The following is a 19,718-nucleotide window of genomic DNA, read 5'->3' as shown; positions in this document are numbered from 1 at the left end:
CTATAAAACAGAAAGCTTACAGAGTGGCACAAAAAGAAAGAGAGATAATAGATAAACAAATATGAGAAATGGAACAATACGACATAATAAGGCAAAGGAACTCGCCCTGGGCGAGCCCCGTTGTATTGTAAAAAAGAAATCAGGGGAAACTCGTTTTTGTGTAGACTATCGGAAACTGAATGGTGTGACCGTAAAAAATTCGTGGTCAGGATCTAATATTGAGGATATTTTAACTTATTTAAGAAACGCCAAATATTTCTCATCGTTAGACATGTATTCAGGTTATTGGCAGGTCAAAGTAAAAGAAGAGAGTAAGCTTTACAGCTCCAGGTCACGGGCTATGGGAATTTAATGTAATGGCTTTCGGATTATGTAACGCCCCGGCAACATTTCAACAGTTAGAAGATGTTGTGTTTAGAGATTTAAAATGTAAGGAAGTTCTGATTTATATGGATGACATCATATTTTTTTTCTAAAACAATGGAAGAACATTTGGAAAAATTACGTAGAGTTTTCAATAGACTTCGAAGTGCAGGCCTAACATTAAAACCTAAATATGTGAGTATTTAAAGGAAAAAATTAATATTCTTGGTTATACAATTTCGAAAGATGGAATTTTTCCTGATAAATCAAAATTAGTTTCAATTGGACTATGAAATACGAAAGAGCATTTCACAAAAATCTAAAACTGAAAAAAAGTAGTCCATGTAAGCAGAATTTTACCTTACCATGACCCATGGACACCAGAAGGAATCCCTGAGCTGAAGTAATACAAGCATTTTAGTTTAATAATTATTTATTGAAAAAAAAACAATTAAAATTTATGGTTTTGGCGTGGGCACCTATAGCGCCGACCGTCAAACGGGACGCCTCCATCGGTGGGGGAACGTTTTGTTCCTCTTCCTGTTGGGCCGACTCCTGCGGGGGATTAGGAGGTTCGGAGGGGACCTCCATCCCACTGGCCTCAGAGGGGCCAGCCTCGGGATCAGGTCCCATTCGGATGGTGGCCTCTTGCGCTGCCTCCCGGGCTCGTTTTGCGGCCAGTAAGGCCATGAGGGCGCGTCCACGGCGTCGTCCTTTTTCTTGATTTCCAGGCTCCATCTAGATCCATCGGATTTTATTCTGTTATCTGCGTCTAAATTTTTATTGCGCAAATTCTTAAAATTCAAGAACAGATATCAGTTTAATTTTCCCTATAAAATATAAATGGTTACATGCAATGAAAATAAAAATATTGAATGTTGTTATTGAAGATAAATAAATGGAAAAATTAATATTGTCGGTATAATAATCACCTTGAACATATAGTTGTTTATGCATTTTGCGAAGAAAGCAACTAATTCGCGAGCGATAAGACAAATTTAATTCATCGCTACGCGCAGTTATGAAGAATGACTAATTATCGGATTGGTTTAAATAGACCCAAATAGGAAAACAATTTACAGTGTAATTTTAGAAATCGGTCTTGAAGTAACACTCGGGTAAAGTTAATCTATAAGTTTCGCGAAAGTGCCAAAAATGGAATGAATTGTGAATTTTTTGTTTTATATTAGGTGTGTTACTGAGATAAACACCAAACTTTATTTATACAAATTGGCACTGTACCACTTGTAGGAACTGCAAGAAGACTTTAATCGAGTTGTACCAATACAACTATTAGGGATTACGAAATCTCTACTCGGCTTTTGGACTCAAATCATACATACGGAGTATACCATACTTCTACTTGACGAGAAGGTGCGTCATGGGGGCACTCCATTTCTGACATGTGATTGTGCAATATGCATATCACCCCAACAACCACAATATCGACCTGAGGATTTTTGGCGGGCATGGGAAGATGTATTTGTACAACGATGTCCTTGTGCTACATGTGTGTACGGGAGAACTCAATTTTTGAGTCAACCGGGTCATTCGCCATATCCGCATGCTTATATACCGGATATGACACATCAATTTCGGGTATCAACAGTACCTCTAACACAATATACGGAAGAAACATCAGAAATTGACACTGCTAGCGCATCCCTCTGTTATGGCAGGAAGTGCATATGGACGACAAACGTTTATGGGACCACCCGAATCACACGCAAGTCAGGTTGTCCGCAATCCGGCATCGTGCCCAAATCCGGATAACCTGGCGCAGGTGCAAGAAGGAGGGCCCATTAATCATCGACAAACTGAAGAAATTCTTGGACACGCAGTAACACAGCTGTTTATCACGCAATTAGAACCTTTTGAGAACATGGGGCCATATGCTACTTATCAGCAGCTATGAGGTCTACATCTATATTTATATTAGCTTATTATTGTTTTTGTAATACTTTATTATTGTTAATAGCTATGTATATACATATATTGATACAAGCATAATATACACATGTGGTTGAAATAAAAAAAATATTGGAATGTATAATGGTGTCATGTTAAACCCAAATAACGAGAATAATCTAGTCATGAAATTAATCCAATTATTTTTTAGCGCTATGAACTAATAAGGTACGATAAAAAATTTCGCTGAGGCGAATATTCCTGACACGACGCTCCGACAATCTTGTTGGTTGATGACGAACGACTAACATAACAAATAATGATAACAGTAAACGACCGTTCAAGTTGTTTACATGACTAATTTTGTTCGCGCAGTGCATATACGGAAATCCTTGCTTTACAGCATTAGGGAAATAAATTTCAGACGTTCCGTTTTTTATTTTTTAGGAATGGAAAATGGATCGTATATACTAACACATAAATAAGAGTTAAAAATGATGCTAAAAATAATTTTGTTATAAGACATGATGTTGTATATTAAGCCTTAAGTAGCACATATTAACCTTTGTTCTTATATTTCATGTAACACTGAGGACTATATGAGAAGGAAGCCAAAGCAGACTATGATGAGCTATTATCGTTATTGGAATTCACGATGGGCCTGAGAATGTACGTTGATGCTGAGGTCCAAGCTAGCCGAATCATCGATTAAATAATCGACCCACACCACAAACATTTATGGAACATTAATCATAATGGTGTTCAGTGATGTGAGATGTGAGGTTTGGCTCATAGGACTAAGCCTCTATTAAACTTTTCTCAGTGTTGAAGTATTTTTTTTGTTGTTCTGCCATTGCCAGAACCGGATGGATTTAGGGTAAATAAAAGTGCATAATGTTGTTTATGTATAGTTACTGGAAAGGAAAGATTTTGTTTGGTTTCTTGTTAGAATAAGTACTAACTTATTATTAAGAAATGATTGTAACCAGTGTCCTTGGACAAACTTAACTGAGTACTATGGAATACTCACATATGTAAACCTACTAACCATTTATTATAATGTCTTCGTATGTACACATGTAACTTTTAAATTTGTATTAGGCTAAATGATATATTTTTATTTTTGTTAAAATTTTAATTATTGTTCATATAAAACTGGCGACCAGTTTTTCTGGGGCGGAGGCATATGTCACGAATGGAAAATCCATTAATTCAAAAGATGGACTTGTTGACTTAAAAACATAAGAATATTCGAGGATTGCGAAATATTAAGCGCACGAGGCAAGGTCGCACCAGGATGCACCTAGTGCATCGTATCGGTGATGAGTCACCACCACCTGCTTTACAGAAATATGAAAAACAGGCGACGAACAATAACAAACTACGTCAGCCGATCAATCGGGTATAAAATACGCCGATTTCAGCAGTATTGGATGAGTGTGAACCAATCGACAGTAGTGCGACCAGCTGAACCAAGAAGTCGAGATGTCGACTCTCCTCAAGGAAAGAAGATCAGGTTGAGTAGCCCATTCTTCAAGATTGTTCCAACACGATAGTGACTAAGCCAGCCGCCAGAAAATGCTAAGTCCTTAGCTTATGTATTCATGTAAGTACAATTGTTGAATTATTAACTTTTAGTGTGTTAGTTTACGACTGTATTGTACAGATCCACTTATAAATGTTTGGTCAATAGATTTAAGTGTTTAATAGAAAATTCAGTGTTTGATTCCATCCTTAAAACTGAGATCCCGGCGCGACGTTTAACGTGGTGAGTCAGTTTAATTGATGAACCCAGAAGGACTCATAAATTAAACATGACATTATAACCTCGAATCTACGGCAGCAAACGACTCGATTAAATCGACGATGTAAATGTACACAATGAACCATAGCATTTGCAGATGCATATCCCAGACAAAAGCGTTAAGTGTTTTTTTAAAAAAAAAATTACTTAAAAAATTAAAACTTGTTTAATTTTTTTTTAAGTGAAAAAGCACCTCGAAACTGACCTGAAGAAAAGCAAACCAAAAGACGATAAACCACCAAAATCAAGAAAACACATGATGGGCGCCAGTATACCATTTGAAGGAGGCATACAACCTTTCAATGAAGCTCATCACAGCTATGAAGTAGCTCTGAAGAGGAAAAAAAAAACAAGGTACCAGTTGACTCGCTCCAGTCTCCCACTCAAACAATATTCCCAGGAGAAGTCGTCATGACCCTACAAATCTCTAACCGGTTTATGTCCAGAAAATTAAAACGGGGTTGAACATGAAACCAACGTTGTGTAAACCTCGTTATGTGAGAGGAAACCTCCTTTATTGGTCTCGGTAGAGATAAACAGAGACAGGACTCAACGCTCAGGAAAACCACAGAAAGAAAAACCAAAACAAATCACCTGGCAGGTGGAAATGAACTAAAGAAAACTAACAGGAAAGAGAAGACAATCGTCCACCAACAAAAGGAAAGGTTTTTGATAGGAACCCTCTCTAGAAACCCCGAAAAATACACCGAACGGTTAGTGTATTAGTAACCACACAAAAAAAAATAAATCTACTGGGGTTTTCCGAACGAAACCACTGACGCCAAATCCCACTCAACCAAGCAATTGGGGCTGAGGTCGAACACAGTAGAAAGTCTCCGTACTCCAGGGCCATTAAGGTACTTACAGGGACTCTAAGACTTTCCCCCCATGAACTACCCTCCCAAAAACCTTAGAGGTTAAGTGACCATGGCGGCACCCAATTCCGCTCAGCCCTTTACAACAAAGCAAAGTGGTTACAAAGTAAGTCAAATTCGGTAAAAGTCAAAATCAGGTAAATTGTCAAAACTGACAACAAGACAAAATAGAGAATAGGAAAAAAAACGAAATTCCCTACATGTACGCAAGATTAAACATTAACGCATACAAGTTGCGGGGAAAAACAATTGACAAAATCGAGCAAAAGAAAAATCGACTCCCTGACACTCCTAAATCGTCCCAAGAACCCTGACCACACGGTAACACTCGTTCCTGAACAAAAAACTAAGAGGAGTATCCAAAATGGGAAAAATCAATAAAGTCACAATTGAGGAAAAATATACTCCCTGACACTCCCAAATCATTCCAGGAACCCTGACCACACGGTAACACTCATTCCAAAACAAACAAATAAAGGGGAGTATCCAAAGCGGGAAAATCAATCAATTAAAGTCACAATCGAGAAAAAATTAAATCCAATAATAAACAAGTCAAATTAAATTAAATTAAAAATGATACACGATGTTAAAATGTGTTATTCTGGGTAATACGGTATCCACAGAATCTTTCAATTAAACATTTGAGAATATAAGTACCCGCCACTGTCCCTTAATAATGACACTTATTGAAAAAGGTGTTAGGTAACAAACGTCATTATCACCAAAACAAGAAAACACAAACTTGTTCATTATGGATTCAATCAATTAGAAAACATACGACCGACTCAATTCGTGTACACCTATTAAACCAACGGAATTGCATACAAAGTTAGAGTCAATCCTAACAAAAACTAAATCTCAATAATCAGGAGTTAGACGAATGAGCATCAGAATGCTCAGACTCGTCACTTAAAGTCACATCCGGTTTAATGTCAGATACATGCCAATCTCCCAAATTATTTCCATCCCTGTCAACCAAACGGTATACTAAATTAGAGAGGACTTTAGAAATAGTACACGGAATGTACCTAGGTGCCAACTTGGCAGCAAAACCGTCTACTGCTTTAGATAAAACATAATTTTTCTTCCAGACCTGATCTCCAACATGATACTTAACATCTCTCTTTCGAAAATCATAACATTGTTTACTTTGAATGTAAGATTTATGAAGTCGTTTCCGAACTTCTTCATAGATGTTAGATAATTCCTGAACTGTATTGGGGTTATGCACTTTATCAGAAATTTCCAAGGCCATACATATCCAATATTAGATTGGTCAAATTTAAAACTGCAACATCTTCCAAACTTCTCCAATTGCCAACACCCTTTCTATGCACAATATTAAATGAATACTGAGATAACTTAACAATCCATCTAGCTATACGAGCAGAAGGATTTTTCATGTTATTCAACCAAACTAAAGAGGAATGATCAGTATGGACCGTAAAATGTGTCCCCTCCAAAAAATATCGAAATTTTTCAATGCCAAACAAAACAGCTAACAATTCCTTTTCAGTGGTTGTATATTTACGTTGACATTTGTTCAAAGTTCTACTCGCATAGGCAATAGGGTTCGCACAGCCAACTCCTGTGTCAGAAGCATCACACATTAAACTAAAAGGCTTGGTATAATCAGGACTGGCAAGAACAGGAGCAGTAGTAAGTGCCTCTTTAATTTTAGCAAAAGCAATGTTTGCTTCAGGGGTCCAAACAATAGGTTGACCTTTTTTACGCCCTTTCAAAAGATCGGTAATTGGACTACATAGGGACGAAAAATCCTTAAGAAACCTACGATAATAACCTATCAAACCGACAAGTCTACGAATTTGCGTAGTATTTTTAGGAACAGGGTAATCCAAAATAGCATAAACTTTATCAGGGTTGGTCCTAAGCCCATCACGATCAACAATATAACCTAAAAATTTGAGAGACGACCTACAAAATTGACTTTTGTCCAAATTAATAGTCAAACCAGCATCCCTAAGACGCATAAATAGTTTCTTCAAAATCTCACAGTGTGTGTCAAAGTCAGGTGTGACAATAATAATGTCATCAAGATAATAAAATACATAAGGCTCTAAAGCCGGTCCTATAACCATGTCCATTAATCGACACATACTTTGGGGACTATCATTCAATCCAAAAGGTAAAACTTTATAATGGAAAAGCCCTCTACCATGCACTGCAAAAGCGGTTTACTCTTTTGAAGTGTCATCAAGTGGAATTTGATGAAAAGCTTGCTTTAAATCAATTGAAGACAGGAACTTCGCATCTCGAACCTTGGTGACAATAGAATCAATAAGAGGCATTGGATATGCACTAGGAATACTAACAGAGTTAAGCTTCCGGGCATCCAAGCACACTCTAAATGAGCCATCACTTTTTTTGACAAGCCACATAGGCGAACACCAAGGTGAATTAGAAGGTTCTATTATACCAAGTTCCAGCATTTCATCCACCTTCTCGTTAAGACACTTTTGCATTGCATATGACAATGGGTATTGTCTCTGTTTGACTGGCTTTTCATTACCGGTGTTAATGGTATGTTTAATTAAATGTGTTAAACCCAATTTATTTTTTGGTGCAATAGTTTTATACAGATCCTTGATCTTATTAAGTTCTTCAGTCTGTGTCAAAGTTAACTCTTCAGCAGACTGAATCTTATTTATAACAGACACTGAATTAAAGATTGATTGATATGACAGGTTTCTAAAATTTAATTGAATATTAAATGCTTTAAGAAAATCAATGCCCAAAATCAACTCATGTTTTAAAGAAGGAATAACTAAAATTTTCAAAAGTCTGGTAACATTACCTAAAGTTATAGCAGCCCAAAAATAACCTGACAAACTCTGTAAGTTTCCGTCAGCAGTAGTGTCGTGAAATGACGAATCTTCTGTCAAACATAAGTCTACGTCTTTAAGTATCTGCAGACCATCAAAACCCAAAATAGAGATAGAACTACCACTATCGATCAAAGCCAAAAACGAACAATCAGAAATTCTAACATTTAAATATGGACGGTCATCAAACGATTTTTTAGCACAAACAGGGTTAACGGAAATTTTCGTGGACAAAAACAACGCACCGTCTTCAGTAACTTGACTATCACCAACAATAGGAACTTTTTCAGACATAAAAAATTTCACTTGGTCCAACCATTTATGCCAATCCAAAAGATCAGTCACTACTGACTGTCTTTTTTGTTCTCTTTCTTTTGAGAATTTTTTGTCGACCTGACAGAAGGATTGTTGGTCTTCCTGCCAGGTCTTGTGACGTTTTTTGAACAATTAGGACAGTTGGACTTCGTAAAATTTTCTTTACCACAACCGTAGCAATACAAACTCCTTTCGGCAGTACATTCAGTGTTTATATGACCGCGTTTCCTACAATTCCAACAAACCACACTGGAGGAAACAGAACTAATATTTCCAGAAAAGCCTGGCCTACTAAGCTCAGGTTCCATTAAATTACCTCTATGTGTAGTTGGTCGGTACTGATTTGAAACATAGAGACTGTTCTCTATTCGTTTACACAAAGAAGTCAAGTCACTAACAGCGGTTATGTCATGCAATGCCAAAGTCCTAACATAATCCGGCATTAAATTTTCTCTGATAATGTCTACAACTTCTTTTTCAGAAGGAGCCTCAGTTAATCGATTAAAAAGACCCTCCATAGAACTAATAAATAAACAAACTGGTTCTTTAGGGTTTTGTTTCCTAGCTTTGATTTCTTCAAATAAGTTTCTATCATAGTGGTCACGCGTCCAAGCTTGCGAATCAAAAAGGTCTCCAGCAGAAGCAAAAACCTCATCTGTTGAACAGCCACGAGACATTCTAAAGATTTCTACCTTTTCAAGAAAAGCCATTAATGAACCCTCGCCAGTAAACTTTTGCAGTCCCCATTTATGTACAGGCACAGACTTGCTAACAACCTGACTAACTGCATTAGCATTAAAACTGACAGAACCCAAATTTGGGTCAAGAGGAGTTGAAGCAGCTGGAAAAACTTTAGCATCGAGATCACCTTCCAAAGTTAATATCTCAACATATAAATCATTCTGCCTTTGAGTTTCCTCATCAGAAGTATGATTCATACGATTAAGTCGGCCTGAGACATGCCAGAGCCGAGTTGAAATGTTCTTGTACGAAGGATCACTAGATGTACCGGTGAAACCTACTATTTTAACCTTAATTGATGCAATAGATAACACCAGCTCCTTTTCATCAAAATCAAATTCAAATGGGTTCGACACTTGACAAATACTACGATTGGCATTTTCTTGAGCCAACAGTCCCCTCAAAATTTTACGTCTCTGATCAACAGTACCCAATGGCTTAATAGATCTGATGGAAATTTCATAATCTAGCTCATGGGCTTGCAAGGCATTAATTTGGAGAGCCATAATTAAAATTTCTAGTTTAACCCCAAAAACTAAATAAACACAAGTGATATATAAATTTTACAGCTAAAGCGCAACAAAAACAACTGACTTGGACAACAATCAAAAACTTGATCACTACCTGTGATCCAAGTTACTCAAAACTGATCAAATAAATCAGTCAATCAATAATTAAACCCTTAATCAAATTAAGGAAAATTAAAATTGTCCAAATCAGTACAAATAAAATCTCTACCAAAAGAGAAAATTAATTCGCACTTTTAACTGCAAAACCCAACCACAATGTTATAGGTAAAACTACAAAAAAAACTTAAGATAACGGGGCAAACCTGAAACTTCGGTCTAAAAATAGATTGGCACGGTCACAAGCAAAGCAAAAGGTAAAAATGCAACGATAATACGATAAACCAGCAATTCCAAACTTGACACTCTTTAATTTAAGAATAAATATCTTAAACTATCAACACGTCTGGCACCGTGAAAAAATTAAGCAAATACTGTAGTCATGCAAAAATACACATGCACAAACAAGGCAGTCCGATAACCCACGATCCAAGCGTGTTCAATCCGCACCTCACGTTAATGAGATTTCAAAATTTTTTTTTAAATTGATTGCTCAAGGTCGTGAATTAATTGCATGAGTTCATAATTGGCTATAAATGAACACACTTGGATATACTGCAGGAAATCAAACGAACCATTTGTTGTATATGCACACGTGTACATTACAAATAAAAAAAAAAACAAAACTACAATATTTGCAATTTACAGAATATTTACACACTTTACAAAAAGTTGCCGGGAAAATTAAAAAAACAAAAAGAAAGTTAAATTTGAAATAAATTAAAAAAAAAACAGGAAAAGTTTTCCCAGTGCCAAACTGTAACTGCCCTTACCAGTTCTCAAAGACGATGTTCGGGTCCTGGAACCTCCAGTATCCTCTCCCCAGTAGTCAGTAGTGGACGCCGCTGATTTCCAGGTAGGAAATGGGGTCCAGAGACTGGTGACAGGTACCTAAGCCAGAAAACAGCAGAACACCAGGGAAAACGAACAAACAGCTTCAACACTTGTTCCGGCAACCAAAAAGATGACCAGAGGTGATGACAAGTGTTGAAGTTGTTTAGAGCAAACTAATATAAACTAAAAAATAAAAATAAAATAAAATTAAATAAAACTAAATCAAGTGAGGAATTGTGGTGGTTCGACTCTGACCTTCTGAAACTCTGTGGTCGCTGGTCGGCTTCTCCAACACGTGGGTTGGTCCGGAAAACTCTGGACGAAGCAGTCCCGGTTAGGCTTATTAAAAGTTCTCCGGTCGGGAAAACCCCTAGATCTCTGGTCAGAAAACCCTCAGATCTCTGGTCGGAAAGCCCTCAGATTTCCGGTCAGAAAGCCCTTAGATCTCCGGTTGGAAAGTGTTTGGATCTCCGGTTGGAAAAGTCTTTGAATTTCCGGTTGGAAAGTCTTTGAATCTCCGGTTGGGCCGAACACAATGCTGTGTTGGAAAATTGGGTTGATACAAAATAATTCAAAAGAACTAACAACAAAACCAAATTTACCTGTAATTCGGCCAGATGATCACGGATCAAAAATTCAAAGTCACACACGCGCCACACCGCTCAGAAAAAAAAAAGGCATATGTCGGCAGTTCGGGTGCTGTAGTGGTAAAGAGACCGATATCACAAAGTGGGGTGATTAAATAGGCCACATGGCACGTGACACAAACCGATGCTTCCCCGACAAAAATCGAAACCAATCACGTGACTACGGCACCTTATCAGGTCACGCACCCACATTTACAACAAAATGTGCACAAAGTGCAATTGGAGGATTTAAGCGATCGGAATCGGTCTACTAGTGTAACTAGGCCCAGGGACATTAAAAACACAAACCAAACGAGTTACGGACGAAAACTCTATTTCGTACGTAACAGAGCAACAAAATATGGATAATTTTCCATTTTAACAGAAAGTGTTTTGAATGTTTGACAATGACCATCCAAATTGTTCTTAAACAAAATACATAAAAACATAGTTTTACATAGATACTCGTCTTATCGGTCTAGTATTTCTCTTTTGATTCTGAGCTTCCAGCAAATCTGAATCACTAGTACGAGGTGAAGAAGAATAAATCTTTGTTCTTGCTATTTCCATAGTGTTTTCTTTTTTGGTGTGGTAAATTCGCACTCCGGCGTTTTTCCGCTTTTATTTCTTATCACCACAAAATACATTGTTTAGACAGAAATAAATTAGTAAAAAACTACATTTAGCTTTGCCACAAGAGCAGAAGGTCCTTTTTAATTAGGAAATGGGGGGCGGCTTCATTGAGAAACTTTGTCACCATCAACCTTAATTTAATGATTAAGTGTTCGCCCTCAAGAGCGTATCCGGCGTCAAACCCCTTCTAAGGCACTTTTTGTCGAACCAAATGTCCAAGCGGATAAGTTTTCTTCTGAGTAGACTTTTCTTGAAATAACGTACCAAGAATACTCGGCTAACAGTTTGTAAAGTGAAGTAGCAGTCCATTTTCTCAAAGTGGAGTTGAAAGCAAATTTACAAGGGAAAGTAACACAAAGCCTTCTCTACAAAACTTTTATTAACTCCCGAAAGGTAAATAAAGAGACGGCTCAACTATTTTCGGGTACAGAAATACCCATTTTCAGGAGCTAAAATGTTGAAAGTCTAAAAAATAATGCTTATAAATAACGTGGAACGTACCTTATAGTATGGTAGAACTGAGCGCCGGCTATCTTTTTACATGGAGAAGAGGAGCAAAACAAAATGGACGGTAGAGTTGTTGGGAATCCAAAAAAAAAAACGATCGAATGCAAAATCGTTCGTTTCGACTTAGTAGATAGTGTGTGTTAATATGTAAACAAAGGCCTTTTCTACCGGCAACCAAAATAATAGAGATGTGGGAATTATTCTCGTTACAGACTCCCCCTTTTTAGCAGGTAATAGCCCATGAACACCAGGCACATGTCCTTGGAGCCAGTCGTCGTCGGGGTCGTCTTTTCTCCTCGATATCGATATTTTGGCTATCCTTTGCCATTGGGCTGTCACTGGTAGTGGGAAGGTCGTCATCGGTAAGTTCATTTGAGAGGTATCAGGGTCTTCTTCGTCCCCTTGTGCGTCTGTTTCTTCCAACCTGGGGTTCTCTGCATAGTTAGTTTTGGTCAATGGTGACAGTCTACGGTGTCTCCCTCGAGGACGCAATGGCCGCTCGGGTTTAGGGTCTCCTTTCTTCTGGTTCTTTGTAAGGTACTAAATCACTTACATGGTATTTTTCCAGCGTAATTTCAGGAGCGTCAAGTGATGAAATGCAGTAAGTTGTAGGGCTGACCGTCTTCTGTATCAGGTAAGGCTCGTCACGTTTAGGAGCAAACTTTGTAGTATACTTCTTCAGCATTACTTAAAGTGTGCAGAACAAGTTAGACTTTGTCTCCTTCTCTGAAGCTGCATGATCGTCTTGTCTCATTTTGATAGCCATTTCTTGTAGCTTGATGTCTTTCCTGCTGGTCACGTGCTTCTTGTAATGTAAGGCTTAAGGTCCGTAGGTATGGTTTAATTTGCGGGACGAAGTTGTCGTTTTGAATCACTGCACATCTCGATGTACATAATCTGGTGTTCGCATTTCTCTACCAAAGGTGAGGTAAGCTGGGGTGAAACCAGTGTTCTCACACTGAGCAGTGTTCATGGAGAATCTGACGGTTTTTGGTCACCCACTGGGTGTGGTTCGAGGAGGTAAGCCTTGCTAGTTGTGCCTTCAAGTCTCTGTTCTTTCGTTCAACTGGGTTTGCCTCTGAATGGTAAACAGGAATCAGATTTTGTTGGAAACCCAGACAGTAGGCTACTTGCTGCATCACTGATCCAACAAATTGAGCTCCATTATCTCTAATACTAATGACTCTTCTTGGGACTCCAAATCTGAGTATAACTTCGTCTATGAAGCTTCGGACAACAGCTTCTGCAGAGGCGACCTTGAGAGGAATTAGCTCCACCCAGCGTGAAGCGATATCTTTAACGACGAAAATCCACCGGTATCCTTCTTTAGTCTCCGGCAGTGGGCCAAAGAGGACTATTGACATTACCTCAAATCTGTGACCATGGCAGGAGTCTGTAGTGCATCTGCGGGTTTCAGGTTAGTTGGCTTGAAGCGTTGACACACGATGCAATGTCCAATATAATCAGTAATAGTCCTCCTGATACTAGGCCAATAGTACCTTGCTGCTAATCTTTGGTAGGTACGTTCAATTCCTAGGTATCCGGCAAGTTCAGAATCATGATATTCCTTGAGTACATCCGGGATTTGTGTCTTTGGTACAACTTGTTGTGGTTCTTCCTCGTCGATCTCTGGGGCGTAGCAGTGCAAAATGCCATATACCATAATGTAACCACGTTTACACCAAGTTTTAAGGTCAACACCTGGTTCTAAGGCTTCTAATCCGAGGATAATCTTTTCTAGGTCAGCTAGTTGTTCTCTTCTGATGTCGCTAGCTGCTTTAGTTGGAAAGTCCGTAGACACCATGTTCACTAACTCCGTTTCTTCAATGTCAGAGAGTGGTGGCCTCGATAGCGTGTCAGCTATGACATTTCTTTTCCCTGGGATATAGTCAATATGAAGGTTAAATCCTTGCGGGCTAAGGGCCCACTTGGCAAGACGGCCCATTGGAGTCTTCAGATTCATCAGCCAGCGCAGTGGTTGATGATCGCTTTGAATTTTTACCATAGAGTTTTCGATATAGCCACGGAACTTCTATAATGAATATATGGCCGGCTACTTGAATACACATGTTAAGTCTTTTAAGTATATTTTGTTGAACGGCCCTTAGCATTTCAGGTGTTATTGTCATGCAGGCATTGCGTATCCTGTATTCCATATCTTCTGGTGTTGTAGGGGGATTCACATAAACGCGGTCTTTAATGTAGCCCCATAAAAAAAAGTCCAAAGGCGTTAAGTCACATGATCGAGGGGGCCACCCTATGAATCCACTCCTACCGATCCATTTTTGTGGGTAACGGTTGTCTAAAAATTCACGAACTGCCCTATAGTAGTGAGCAGGAGCTCCGTCGTGTTGAATCCACATTTGTTCTCTTTCATTGTTGTCAATTTCTTCAAGGAGCTGGGGTAATTCATTTTGCAAAAACTGTAGATATCTATGGCCGTTAAGTGGTTCGCGGAAAAAGTAAGGACCAATAACGCGAAGATTTTTGATCCCACACCACACATTAAGGGACCAATGGTTTTGATGTTGCACCTCTCGGACCCAGAAGGGATTAGTTGTTGAATAATAGTGCATATTATGTCGATTAACTGCTCCATTACTGCGATAAGTAGCTAACAAAAAATTCCGATCGACTTCTACTGCTTCATTTACAATATTACAAAAGTTTACTCGTTGTGCAAAATCACGATCTAAAAGTTGCTGATGTAGTTCCATATGGTAAGGATGGTATTTGTATTTTCTAGTTGTGCGATTAGCGGTAGATTGGGATATGTCACATAAATTGGCTAATTGACGGCTACTGACCTGCGGATTATCTTCTATATTAAGTAATACTTCCATTTCATTGTCCTCATTGGTAACATTGCGGTTTACCACTTTTCGTTTCTGATATTCAACGCTGCCACTAGCATCAAAACGTTCCATTAAGCATTGGAAGGACTGTCTAGATGGTAGGCGTCGATCAGGATACTTCGCTTTGTAAAGTCTTACTGCCAGCAGACAATTTTTTTCCGCCTCTCCCAATATATAAATCATATCAATTAATTAATTTTTAAGAAAATCCATAATTGTTCTATTTTTCTCCGTCACTTACAACAAAATTTAAACTTACTTATTTGTCATGTAAAAGTTTGACAACACTTGCATATCATGCAGGTGTTGTAAAAAAAGTTAAAAACTTAGTTTAGTTAAGATAACAAAAAACAAAGGTAAAAATGGAAAAATATAAATAAATCGCAAACTATTAAAATTAGGTATATGTCATACTTAATAAAAGTTGAAGTGTTTGGGAAAATCTATAAGAAAAAATAATAATACATAGGGTGTTCCATTTAAAAAAATCGAAATTTCTTAAGATGAATTTGTCAAAATAGATTTTAAAAAATTGAACGCCCTTTAGCATCTAACGCAAGTTTATTTGCATAAACCTTTTTTGTCGTCTCTATAGAACGTTCTTACCAAATATGAGTATTTTACTTTTAGAAACAATGTCGATACAGTCAATTTTCCGAAATAGTAAAAAGTAATAATTTTTTTAAAAAATTGAAATATTAGATAATCTTTTTTTTCTCCTTTGTTTATTGGGTCTTCTGTCTCACACAAAAAAGGTTTGTTGGGAAAATGGAATTTCGCACTATTTTCAACTAAGTTGAAAATAACATTAACCTAGTCGTCCCAACACAAGACCACTGACTTAGGCTCGGTCTTGTTACCTAAAAACGCTGACGTTTCGGTGGAAAATCTACCACCGTCTTCAGAGAATCTAAAAAAGAAAAAACACAACGGCAGAACACAGAAAACAACAACTTAATAAATATTAAACCTGATAATGTTCAATATGGAACTCTGAGAAGGGTTTTGTCAATAAAAATTGACATAAATTTTGACTTTTGTCATTCCAATAGGAAAAGTTATCTATTGTTGTAGTGAAAGGTGGGTTTTATAATGAAAACAAAATTACAAGAAATTTCAGTTACGTTTGATATGACCAAGTGTTACCTCCTCCTCTAGAATATTTAACCAAGTTTGGTCAATATTAATAGAGGATGTAGCAACACAGGAGTCATGGTTTAATCTAATATATGCACTTTCTTTTATTTTACGTCTTTTTGAAAAAGTTTCTTTGTCTATGATACTACATTCATTCCATTTGACTCTATGATCATTATCAAACGCGTGTTGGCATATATTAGATTTGTGAAAGTCTCCAGTTCTTAAATAATTTTGGTGTTCTTTAATACGTTTTTTTAAAGGTCTGGAGGTTTCACCAATATAAAATTGATTGCATTCGCAAGGAATTTTATATATCACGTTTCTTGTAGATTCATTTTCATTGTAAGGTTTTGTTTTAGTTAAGTGTGATCTTAATGTGTTTTGAGTTCTAAATATTGTTCTGATGTTATATTTTTTAGCTATTTGTTTGATTTTGTCAGAAATACCTGGAATGTAAGGAATAAAAAGGTTAGTAAAAGGTAAAATTTGATTTTGATTTCCAGATTGTTTTGGATGTTCTAAATCCCTAAAACATTTATTAATAAATGTTTCAGGATAGTCATTTTCTTTTAGAACATTTTTAATGAATAATTTTTCTTTATTAAATTGTTCATTATTGCAAATAATTTTGGCTCTATCAAATAAACTTTTTACAATACCTTTTTTTACCATTATTGGATGATTGGATATATGATTATTTACTTTTATCGGTCGTCTTTCATTAGATAATCTATTAGGTTTAGGTATATGACATTATTAACAAAATATTTGTAGAATTTCATGGAGAATCCAAAAATGTTTAAAAAAATAGGGGATGCTTTTTTAAAAAACTAATATTTTACATGCCACGCCTTTATGAACCACCCTGTATATGCAAAAGTAATTTTAAATTATGCATCTTAATATTCTCTAAAACTTTTGTACTTAACTTTTTTTTGTATTTCTCCAAACAAATGAGATAATGGACTTTACTCTATCGATGACTCACCCTGTACTGCCCAGACAACTGCTAATGCCTCACGTTCCGTGGTACTGTGGTTACGTTCAGCTGATGTGAGTAGTCTGGAGGCATATTCGATATGTCGTTCGTCCGTGCCCTCCCCCTGGAGCAGACATGCACCAAGAGCGTAGTTGCTTGCGCCTGTCCGAAGTGTGAACGGCAGGTTTGGATTTGCTTGTCGGAGTATTGGGGATAATCTTAACAGCTCCTTAAGTTTCTCAAAATCAGTTTATTGGCTAGGACCCCACTGCCATTTAGCATTATTCTTAGTTAAACATGTGAGAGCTGTGCAAAGTTCTCAATAAAGAGGCGAAACCACGAGCAGGTCTGCACAAAAGTCAATAACTTTTCAACGCTTCTTGGAGGTGCCACGTTCTTAATGGCAGCTACTTTATCTTCATCCGGTCGTATTCCTTGTGGGGTTATTCGATGTCCAAGATATCGCACTGAAACACAGCAAAAAGAGCATTTGGATCGCTTAAGTTTAAGTTTAAACTTGTTGAGATGTTGAAACACTGCCTCGATGTCCTTTAAATGCGTTTCAAAGCTTGGCGATATTACTATTAAATCGTCTAGGTACACCAACATGAAAACCTCAGGAAGTCCTGATCGGAACCTGTCCATCATCCTCTGGAAGTTTCTGAAGATGAGCATCTATATGCTCGAAACATGTAGGGCGTTATGACTGTTTCCACAATTTGAGGATCTAATAAATATATTGTGGAGAAAGTTGCGTGTTTATTCAGCACTTTTAAATATTTATTATTCAAGCCACAAGCCGTAGTGGCTCGCTCACAACTGTTGTCAATAGGTTCAAATTCACTATCCGGTAAAAAAAGATTTATAGTCTTTTTAATAAAACTGGAGTAATAAAACTTACGTGCACTTGTGTATAACTACGATTGTTAAACCGATCTACTGAAGCTTTGAGAGAGCACTCTTCAGCTTGGAAATTCCATGGTCTTGCATAAATGTATTATTTACATAACAACCTCTAAACGTGAATATACATACCGTTGCCGTAAGCCCAGTCGTCGCTAAGGCGTTGGCAAACTTTTTGATATATGTACTAATGGTTTTCTTGTTGGATTTACACCACTGTCTTCCCAAATATTTGATTTGCATCTTCAAAAATTTGAAAACGTAAAGTTACGTCAAATTTTTATGTTATACTTTAGAATTGGTGCCGGTTTAAACACACACAAGCATCTAAACGGAAAAAAAACAGTAAGTCAAATTTAATTGAAAAAATTAGCTGTCAATGTAGCAAATCAAGAGATATAATACAGATATCCTTAAGGTCACGTTACCATTTTTACCATAAACAGGAAACCTAAAAATGTTTCGTGATTTGTTTAATTATTGAATTCAGTTACAAAGGTCACGTGACTACTCTTAAGCGTCGAATGGAATCATGAAAGTCAGACGTGACATTTCTTAAGCTTTAAATTTCTTAAAAAAATATTGCATTCACTCCATCTTTAGTTTAAAGTGTTTTAATAATAGAAATGTTGTTTCTGTAGATCTGTTGACAACAAACGTCAATGGTCATTCTGAAAAAAAAATAGATTAGCGTGATAATTCAACATAATCTCAAAACCCTGGCAAAACGTCAGCCATAATGTTGATTGAGTCAGTTTCAGCTTTGGAAGTTGACGATGATTTTCAATTAAGCAATCATATATTGAGGTAAATTCGGCAACATAAGTACAAATTCTCAGTTGGATTGTCCTCCATTTCAAGCTCTGTAGTCGATATTGGATTTCTAGCTATATCCTCTTCTGTCTTAATTTGGAGCTCAGCTAGAGATGTGTACGAAAGCTAAAATATCTCTTGTTAAGTTTAGCATGCGATTCTTAGAGAGTTTGCACACCTCTTTCAAAATTCCCATTCTGTCGTGAATAGGCTGAATTAGTGGAATAACGTTTCAGAATCACCAAGTGATGTGTATCCTAAAAACTTTATCCTGGGGGCATCCAATAATGCTTCTATGTTTTTCTGTCAAACTTTCGGTTTGCAAGGTAGTCCTTTTGCAATGGGTGCATTATCTTGCGGAGGAGGTGATACTTGCACGTTGTACATATTTAAAATGTGACTGTTAAACGTTTGGCTAGCCTCATTATTATGGCTCGGTCGTCTTTTATCATACTCTATATCAGTAATTTCGTCGCCATTTTCGCTTGGCATGGGGATTTTCCATTCCATTCCCAAAGCTTCTTGATCGTCGACTGCTTTGTTTCATCAAACTCTGAAATAATACGTTTAAACATTTTTTTTTTTGCGATTTTCTAGTCGGCTTTTAATTTATTCTTGCATCACGTTCATTTTACTTAAAAAATGTAAAATCAAATTCTTGGCTGCAAAAATATATGAGCTTTTATAAATTTTGAATCCGCGCCTAAATAGCACACAACCAAGCACACAACGATCTGTGTTCAATAGATACAATAATGACACAATATTTGTATTCGTTTAAAACTACTATTTTTGTTTAATTGAATTATTGCAGAGTACTGCAAGTTGTCTTTTATCTTAATTTTTAAAGCTCTATTCCTTAGGACACATTAAAAAAAAACAAGAAAACACTAAACATTTATGTTCCTTTTTTATACATTTTAACTATGGTCTGTTCACGTGTTATGGTTCAA

The 19,718-nt window shown here is 37.0% G+C and overlaps 1 protein-coding gene across 2 annotated transcripts; it reads right to left on the bottom strand.

The window, feature by feature from the left end:
* Positions 1 to 784: 784 nt before the first annotated feature.
* On the bottom strand, positions 785 to 19,297 carry LOC145738209 (uncharacterized). 2 transcript variants are annotated; one of them, XM_081993059.1, is made up of 6 exons: positions 18,944 to 19,297; positions 17,951 to 18,891; positions 10,912 to 17,892; positions 10,565 to 10,847; positions 10,249 to 10,492; positions 785 to 1,101 (listed from the first exon to the last, which is right to left on the bottom strand). In XM_081993059.1, the coding sequence occupies exon 3, from the start codon at positions 15,111 to 15,113 to the stop codon at positions 13,992 to 13,994; it is 1,122 nt and encodes a 373-aa protein (XP_081849185.1). In that variant the 5' UTR covers positions 15,114 to 17,892; positions 17,951 to 18,891; positions 18,944 to 19,297; the 3' UTR covers positions 785 to 1,101; positions 10,249 to 10,492; positions 10,565 to 10,847; positions 10,912 to 13,991. The 2 variants fall into 2 exon arrangements, with proteins under 2 accessions (XP_081849185.1, XP_081849184.1); XM_081993058.1 differs by having other exon boundaries at positions 10,249 to 10,847.
* Between the last annotated feature and the right edge of the window lie 421 nt (positions 19,298 to 19,718).

The sequence above is a fragment of the Ips typographus genome, linkage group LG15 (genome assembly GCF_016097725.1).
Source record: "Ips typographus isolate SLU linkage group LG15, UJ_Ityp_2.0, whole genome shotgun sequence".
Lineage (NCBI taxonomy): Eukaryota > Metazoa > Arthropoda > Insecta > Coleoptera > Curculionidae > Ips > Ips typographus.
The sequence above is the reverse complement of the archived record's forward strand: the minus strand, read 5'-3'. Positions and strand labels throughout refer to the sequence as shown.